The sequence below is a fragment of the Trichechus manatus genome, unplaced genomic scaffold (genome assembly GCF_000243295.1).
Source record: "Trichechus manatus latirostris isolate Lorelei unplaced genomic scaffold, TriManLat1.0 scaffold00030, whole genome shotgun sequence".
Lineage (NCBI taxonomy): Eukaryota > Metazoa > Chordata > Mammalia > Sirenia > Trichechidae > Trichechus > Trichechus manatus.
In genome coordinates this window covers 11079822-11089150 of record NW_004443966.1, presented here as the reverse complement: position 1 = coordinate 11089150, position 9329 = coordinate 11079822, and the positions used below count along the sequence as shown (strand labels likewise).

Genomic DNA, 9329 nt, shown 5'->3' with positions numbered 1-9329 from the left:
CACGGACAATACTCATAATTATGGGGTTTATCAGGGAAGTAACAGGTTACAATTCAGAATCAGGAACAACTCAGGATATGGGTCTTCTGTCAGGACAGGCTCTTCTCAGCTGTGCCCGCAGGCAGGCCTCTCTCTGGCCCTCGGCTCCTCGGCCTAGCCTCTGTCCTGCTCAGGCAAGGGTTACAAAGATCTTTAGCTTCACCAATAAGTGCCGCCCCACTCGACCAGGAAGCCTCCTCCTGCCCAAAGGCTCTCAGCTCTCTCACTGCGTGAGTTGTGGGTCAGCAGGCCTTCTGAAATCCACCGCGCTGTCTCCCAGGGGTCTCCCAGTTCTGCCGCTGCTGTTTCTCTGCCATTGCGTTACTCCATCTTGTACTGCCTCCAGTGTTATAGCTCTCTCCCTGTCTCCTGGGTCTAGGGGGTTCTCAGCGCAGGGATCCCGGGCCCAAAGGATGTGCTCTGCTCCCATTTCTTCTTTTTGGTGACAGTGAGGACCTCCCCTCACTCTGGGATTGGCTCTCTTTTTTAAGCCTAGTGGGATGGCAAAACTGACCAATCCCCTTGTTAGGATTCCATACACCTTATTTGCATGGCCCCACACCCACAGGGGTTCCATGAACCTTATTTGTTCTTAGAAGGCTGTCCAATCTTGTTGGTAGGCCACAAACATCATATTTGCATAGTCCTACCCAATCATTTTGTGGGAGTCACAAAGACTATGGCTAGAAGGCCATATGAAGTAATTCACTGTACCGCACAAACTTTATGTGAAGAATCTCCCCCGTGGAAGTACAGACTTCAGACTGAGCAGCTCACCCGAAGGAGTCAGAAATCTGGATGATCTTCTCTGTGGCAGGAGGAGAGAACCTCATCAAAACGGGCTACATTTCCAGGCTGATATTTCCTCAGTATGCGAACCAGGGTTTTGATAGAAATATTACCATGGAAGCTAGAGTTCTAGGTTACCTTGGAGATAAATTTCCTACCTCCGTCACTTCTTACCCAATTCTGTATGTCCTCCATGCCCTAATTCACTTGGAAGGAAAACTGGTGTGAGTGGCCCAGTTTACTCTCCTCAGGCAGATGGATGTACCCAACAAAGGTTTAAGCGCTCGGCACACAACAAGCCCAGGAGCAATTCTCTAAGCAGCTCTGTGAGCCAGAGACTTCATATGCTAACTATGAGTAATGGGACAGCTCCTACCCAGCAGTGAACTGGGCACATCACATTCAGCTTCTCCCAAAGTGATGGTGGTGGAGGGATAAATTTCAGTAAAAAAAGATTATGCCAGAAACAAGTTCAAAACTGGGAAAAAGGAGACCCTGAGGCAATAAAAAATATGTTAGCATCTATATTCATGTGTGAGATTGGCCTGTATTTTCCCTTTGAAGTTAGACAGACCTGGGTTCACATCACAGTTGTATCACTTTTTATTTCTATCATTCACCTTCAAATCCACAACAACTGTCATCATTTTTAAAACAATAATAAAACCACTGACTTCACAAGATTGTTGTGAGAATTATAATAACCAACAAAGAGTCTGGCAGCCAGTAAGCACTCATATTCTGGTTGCTTTTCGTCCTCTGGCTAGAATGTCCTTCACGATTAAATGCCTGTTGAATGTAATTCATCTTTCAAATTCCAGCTCAAATGTTAATGCCTCTTCGCACTTCCTCACCGCCAACATCAAATGTGATCGCTTCCTGAACACTTTGCCTTCACCTTTATTGTAGGACTTATCCCACTGTTCTGTAGTTACTGTTTTTTGGTGTATTTGCCCCTAGACTTGAGCTCCTTGACGGCAGGGACTGCGTCTTATTCACATCTGAACCCCCAGTGACTCCATAACTGTTTATTGAACTGAAATTAAATCAATCTGCCCCATTTTCATCATCTCCGACAGAACCACAAAGAGCTCAATGTACTACTACCTAACTCTAATTTAGACAAGAGTTTCCTTTCTCATTCACATCTTGAGTATTTATTTTTGTGTGCGTGTGATTAGCAGATGTGTAGAGAAGAATGAACACAGCAGACCTGAGGCTGTCTTTAAAGGCTGCTTCTAAGATCGGCCATTGGCTGGCATCTGGGAACCTGGCTTTCCTCCATTCCCTAATGATAAGTGTGCTTCACTGTGCCCACAAACAATGTGATTTACAGTGAACACCAGCTTTCCTCCTGGGAGTTTAGAATTTTAGTACACGCCTGGCAAAGGGTACGTATGTGATCAGCCCTCAGTAAAAACCATGGGTGCTGAATCTCTAATGTGCTTCCCTGGGCAGAAACAAACACGTTACTGCATTTTTCATCACAAAAGAAAGGAGCACGCTCAAATGTGTCCCCTCACAGGAGAGAGAGAAGATAAAGAAGCCTGCGTGTGGCTTTCCCCAGATTCTGCCCATGTCTTTTCTCCTTAGCTGATCCTGCCGTGTATCCTTTCACTGTAATAAGCCTTAGCTGTGAGTACAACTATATGCTAACCCTGTGAATCCTTCTAGCAAATTGCTGAACATGTAGGTGGGTCTTGGAGACCCCCAGAACAGTATGTATTTTTAATGTGATTCTTCTCACCTCTATTTCGTATTCTGAAAAATTTTAAATCTACATAAAAACTGATATATACCTCCAGACAATGAAACTGATCTGACATCCACTGCTAAACCTCAAGATTATTACAAGCTGCTCTGACGCTCACGGCCAGGCCATTTCATTCTCCTGTTGAAAATAAACAGTCTCACAGAATACAAACCTCAGACAAGGTTACTCTGAGACCATGATAAAATGAGACAAAACATGGCCACTACATAATTCTGTGTAAGCACAGGTTGCTGTGCCACCCACAAAATATCCAATAGAATTGTCCCCGCTTTCTGAGAGCATCCAATCTAGAGTGAACCTCTGCTTCTTTAGACCCTCGTCCCAATCACCCAGTGTAAATACACTATAATCTTCATTCTCCTGATGAATAATGAGCATTTAGATTGTTTTCAATTTTTTGCTGCAAAGAACATTTTCTCTCCTTGTGCGTATGTGTAAGAACTTCTCTAAGGAGCAAAATGCCTAAGGCATAAGGATACGCACAGCTTCAGCTGGATTTTGCTGTGGTTAGCTGCCGTCAAGTCGATTCCGACTATGGTGTGAGCAGAACAGAACTGCCCCAAGGGGTTTCAAGGCTGCGACCTTTCAGGAGCAGATCACCAGGCCTGTCTTCCGAGGCACCTCTGGGTAGGTTCAAACCGCCAACCTTTCAGCTAGTCGTGCCAAACTGTGCCTTTCACCTAGATAGTGCCAAACTGTTCTCCAAATCAGCTGTACCAATTTACACTCCTAGCAATTGTATATAAAACTTCCTTTGTTGAACATCCTCACCAACAGTTGGTAACATCAGATTTCTTAATTTTTTCCAATCCAATAGGTGGGATGAGTATCCCAGCATTTTCATTTACATTTACTGTTAAGCATCTTTTCAGGTTTATTGACCATTCTCTGAACTGTTTATATTCACTACCCCTTTTTCTATTGAGCAATATGTCTTTTTCTTATTGATTTGTAGGTGTTCTTTATATATTCAACACGCTAATCATTTGTCCACGATATATGCTGGAAATATCTTCTCTAAGCTTGTCTTCAAATTTGTCAATCTTTTTCTTAGGGCTTGTGCTTTTCGTGTCTTGTTTAAGACATTCTTCTCTATCCCAATATCATAAAAGAAGTCTTCTCTGTTTTCTTTCAGTAGTTCTGCTTTTTGCATTTAGGTCATTAACCTACCTGGAATCAATTTCTGTCTATGGCATAGGTGGGATCTTATTTTATATTTCTGTTGCTCGTGTAACCGATTGTTCCCGAATGGTTCTTCCTTTCCCCAAGAATCTGTAAGGTCACCTCTATCATGCAGTTAGTTCGCATACATGGAGAAGTCTGCAAATAGATCCTATTCTTTCCCATAACTCTGTGTGTCTATCCCTCTCATCTAACTTTAAACATAATAATAATCCCTTACACTTGAATAACACACTAGAATTTGTAAAGCACATTCAAATCCATTATCCAATTCAAACTTCAAAACAGTCCTGTGAATTGGATGTTATTATTCACATTTATTTAGAAGAAGAGACAGAGGTTTACCGAGGTTAAATGAATTATCCATGGTCACTAGTTAGTAAGCGGAAGAATAAGGACCCCATTTCATCCCTTTGGTTACCACTCTTTCTACCAGGTCCTCTGTTAGGAAAGCTCAAGAACAATACTTTCAAACATCTCCCAAACATACTTAGTCCACATACAATTAAAACAAACAAAAACCACGCTTTAACAACTGCAGTGGTTGGCACTAAACCTGTCCATTATGCTTATTTTGAAAGTGAACCTGGCCCAAGCCCCCTAGACCTCAGCTGGCCTCTGCGCTACTGCTCACCTCAAGCACAGACAATGCCACTGATGAAGTGTTAAGCGCCCTAAACCACTGCGCCACCAGGGCTCGTATTTTCCAGAGGGAAAGATTAAATTTAACAAATTCAAGTCAACACTCAAAGAGCACCTACACTTTTCAAGGCAATCTGCCAGATGGGGTGATAGACCCAAACGTAAATGCCTGACCAGCAGGCAAAAAGAGTTAAGTGGAGTGGATGAGGCTACCAAGTGCTAAAGACGTCAAGAAGCAGGGAGTAAGGATGACAGTACTAAGAACATTCCAGACTGAAAACTACAGTTCTTCAAAGATAGGAATCCTGGATGGTTTAAACAGGGTGGGGGTAGGGGAGAGAGTTGCACACACAGATCCTGGGGTCTCCACCATTGAGGAGGCCTCAGCTTGTTCACACTGGGGGCCAATGAGATTAAATATAAATGCTAAACGTAATTTAAAACAATTCTTAACTTCTCTATGCAACTCTGCAAATCTGGGTTTACCGCATTCAAAACCGGTGGTGGGGAGTATCACTTCCTCAAGGTCTTCTGAAGTTTAAAATTAATGAAAATCATTTTTATCTCTAAACTGGATGGGAGGTGGGTGTGGCCCCTCCGAGGCAGCGAAGGGCCTCATGAAGGTCGGAGGGACCTGGCTGGACCTTTCGCCCATTGCTAGGAGTCCAGCCACAGCCCAGCAGGCCACTGTAACACTGCACCCTAGACTCGACGAGCTCATCCCACACCTCGACGGGCAGCGGCCAACCTGAACCCCGACGGCCAAGCCTCCAGGGCCGGGATCCAGCTCCACCAGGCCGCAGATGGCAAACCAAGAGGCCCTGCGCAGCCTCCGAGGCCCGCCCCGGACTCATTGAGCACCTGAAGATGCCTGCAGCCCTCGGGGGGTCGCAACTCCGGCCCAGGATGTGTCCGTGTGCCTCGAGCGCCAGCCGGGGCTGGGGCCTGGACGCCGCGAGTGCCCAGTGTCCCGGATCTCACTGGCGCACTGCAGCCTGCTCGGCGCGCAATCGGACAAAGGGGATGCTGGTCCCGGCGGCCGTCCGGAGCCGCGATCCAGCGAGCGTCCCGCCGCCAGGATCGGCCTTTACCTGCACGTCACTCAGCTCCACGCGCAGATATAGCTCGCGGTGTCGTTGAGCCCAGTAGACGTGAGGTGTCAGCACCTGGTTCTCCATGGCCACACAGCCCAGTGAGCGAGGAGGCTCGGCTCGCTGCGCCTAGCTGCCTTGGATAGTGCGCGGCTGGAGCCGGCGGATCGCAGGCCGCAAACCCCCGCGGTTGTGAGCGTCTGCAGCCGGGTACCCTCGAGTCGCCCCACGCTCGGGGTCCGCGCCTGCGCAGTGATGACCTGGGGGCGGTGGGGGCGCGAGCCCGGCGCTGAGCGCGAGGACGGCGGGGGCGGGAAGAGGCGGGCCCAGCCGCGGTGACGCTGCAGCGCGCTGCAGCCACCTTGCGAGTTGCGGGGGAAGTCAGCGCTTCCCGCTCCTCTTCGGAGCAATGCTTCAAAATAAAATGAAAAAGCCCAGAGTCTTTTAAGGGACCGATCGGCACGGAAAACGGCTTGGGACTGATGTATCCGTATGGCTCTCCTATCACTCATTAATTCAACATTTACTGAACGCGTACTATGTGCCTGGTGCTTCAAAGCTAAACTTGGAGCTAAAGAAGTGAATAAGACACAGTCCATGTCCCCTTGGAGCGCTCAGTCTATTAATAGACGCAACTAATTACAGACACAATAAGGAAGATAGTGGTTAGAGGAGAAGTAGTGTGGGAAGAGGGTGGAAGTGAAGACTGAAGAGTAACTGCAAAGGCCAGAGGCTTCAGCCCTGTCCGGTAGAACCCCAGTCTGCGCTGTCCACGTGTGGCTTTTGAACATTTGAAATGTGGCAGGTGAGACTGAGCAAATGAATTTTTTATTTTACTTACTTTAAATTAATTTAAATTTAAATAGCCACGTATGGTTAGTGGCTGTTGTATTAGCACAGGAGACTGTCTCCATTAAATTAGAAAACCCAGAGACGGAACCAATTTATGTCTTATTTAAATTCTCTCATCTGTTATCCACTTTTATTCCGAAGTTTTTCTGCAGGGAAGAATTGAGTGGGAAGCAACATTTCTATGAAAACCAGAAGTCTGGGACAAAAATGGAATTTACAGTTCACTTATTAGCACATATTTATTTTGTAACGTGCTGAACACAGGGATCCAGAGATAGAGAGGGATGATGCCAGCTCTCAGGAAATATTTAGCCCAGAGGGCAGAGCGTATAAAACAGGGCATTTTAATACCATGAATGTGCTGAGCTCACAAAGAAGTGGGAAGGTAGGAACTGAGAGTTGTAGGAACAATGGGTGGAATGACGACTTCTTGGAGAAGTGACATTTGAGAGCTAATCCTTGAGAGCTGGTTGGTGAAATGTGAGGAGAAATTTGAAAAGGAGAGAAGCAGAGGTAGAGCAGTGGCAGTACAGGACAGAAGTCCGAAGGTGAAGTGATGTGTAAGGGCTGCATGTTGAAATGTGTAAGGGGGGGGTTATAATTCATGTGTTGTACCAGAATGTGCAATGTGATGTGTAAGGGGGTTACGGTCAGGGAGGAGAAAAGTCACCCTGGCTCTGTAAAGGCAGGTGGGGAGTGGATCAGGAAAGTCTGCTTCACTGAGGTACTTGTGCTGTATCCCAGAGACACAGGAGAGTCAAAGACGTTTGTTACACTATCAGCAAAGCCAATCAAACTATTAGCAAAGTCAAAACAGGTCCTCGGAAGGAGGAATTGGTAGTAGGCAAACCTGTTGGACGCTGATGAAGTCTGCTATGTATGAGATAATGAAATCAGTAACTTTGAGAGCCTTGATTTTTTTTGTGTGTGTGTGCTTTAAGTGAAAGTTTACAATTCAAGTTAGTTTCTCACACAAAAATTTAAATACACAATTATTATGTGACCCTAGTTGCTCTCCCTATACAGTTAAACCTTCCTGCTTTCCACCCTGGATTTCCCGTGTCCATTCAACCTGCTTCTGTCCCTTTCTGCCTTCTCATCTCGCCTCGAGACAAGAGCTGCCCGTTTAGTCTCATATGTCTGCTTGAACTAAGAAGCACACTTTTCATGAATATCATTTTATGTCTTATAGTCCAATCTCATCTTTGTCTGGAGAGTTGGCCTCAGGAATGGTTTTAGTTTTGGGCTAACAGAGAGTCCGGGGGCCATGTCTTCCAGGGTCTCTCCAGCCTCAGTCAAACCATTAAGTCTGGTGTTTTTACTAGAATTTGAGTTCTGCACCCTAATTTTCTCCTGCTCCGTCAGGGACTCTCTGTTGTGTTCCCTGTCAGGGTGGTCATTGGTGGTAGCTGGGCACCATCTAGTTCTTCTGGTCTCAGGCTGATGCAGTCTCTGGTTTATGTGGCCCTTTCTGTCTCTTGGCTAATATTTTCCTTGTGTTTTTGGTGTGCTTCATTCGCCTTTTGAGAGCCTTGACTTTTAAAAAAGAAAATATTTCTTGAAATGGTATAAGTATTTTTACTGCATTGCCTTTACGAAAATGTAGATGCACTACAGGTCACATTTTGGTGTTTGTTTGTTTTTTTAATCGAGGTATAACTTACATATAGGAAATGGGGAAATCTTAAGTGTTCAGCTTAGATTGAATTTTTAATATATGTTTATGCCTGTGTAATTACCACCCAGATGGAGAGCTGGAATACTTCCAGCATCCCAGAGGTTCCTTCACGTCACTGTCCCTTTTCCTCCTCCTACTCCCATAGTTACTATCTGACTTCTACCACCATAGATTAGTTTTGGTCTGGTCTTGATTTGATATAAATGGAATTTACAGTGTGTACACTTTTGTGCCTGGCTTCTGTCACTCAACATAATATCTTTGAGATTTACCCATGTTGTTGCATGAATCGGTAGTTCATTCTTTTTTGTTTTTGTTTGCTTGTTTTTGCTGTGTAGTATTTGCTTGTATGAATATCCCACAGATTATTTATCCAGGCACCTGTCGACGGACACTTGCATTGTTTCCAGTCTATAGCTATTATAAATACAGTTGACACGAACGTTTGCGTACCTGCCTTTTGGTGGTAATCCAGCATATTTGAAACCTGAGGCTTGTCAGCTGACCTCTGACCAAGGTGAAAGCTATTGATGAGCAAGAAGATGGAAACCTGACAGATGCCTCAGATGCTCCGTAGGAGAGGCCCAGTGGAAGGGCGCCTCGTTCATCAACCTGGTCTGTCATTGCTGGGTGACTTCCCTGGGCGTGTGTTTCTCTATCCATCAAATGAAGAGTTAGACTCAGTCATTTTCAATGTTGTAAGCAGCTGTTTCTAAATTTTCCTGCAAAGAAGCCCAGCTATTGTGGGCCCCTCTCTGCTAGGGAAATCTAGTAGGAAAACAATGGAAATGGAGAAAGGAAAGAGTAGCATCCAGATGAATCAGAGAACTAAAAGGTATCAGGGATGAGGAAAGGCAGAGCCAAGTGGCAGTGCCAAGCCAAAGCGGGTAGGGCTGAGGGCTTTATGAAAATATCAGTCTAATGAAAATGCAAATCAGGCACTGTCTTTGTGTCCTGCCTTCTTGGTGCAGCCTTCTCAGCCCCATTTGGCCCAGGGCCATCTCTCCCACCTCTGAACTAAGAGAAGGTCATCACCAGCCATAGGAAGCATTTGCTGAGCGCTTGCCATGTGTGAAGTGCATGCTCAGTGCATAAAGTTTGTCGCAGCGGCGACGGTAATCGGGACGGCGAAGACAGTAACCAACTGCACAACTCTTACAGAGAAGTGGGTCCGGGAGGGTCACTCTGAGGAGTCGACCCCCACTTCAGTCCCAGGAGTTTATTTTATAGTCAATACAGCAATCAATAAGGCAATTAACAAAACAATGGGCTTTGGGTGTGG

At 45.7% G+C, this 9329-nt stretch overlaps 1 protein-coding gene across 1 annotated transcript in view; it reads right to left on the bottom strand.

Annotated features, from left to right (window-relative positions):
* HACD3 (3-hydroxyacyl-CoA dehydratase 3) overlaps nt 1-5688 on the bottom strand; it is a 31002-nt gene extending 25314 nt beyond the window's left edge. Inside the window, exon 1 of the mRNA XM_023729859.1 lies at nt 5518-5688. Coding sequence (XP_023585627.1) covers nt 5518-5604 — 87 coding nt within the window. The 5' untranslated portion in view covers nt 5605-5688. The remainder of the gene's footprint in view (nt 1-5517) is intronic.
* Between the last annotated feature and the right edge of the window lie 3641 nt (nt 5689-9329).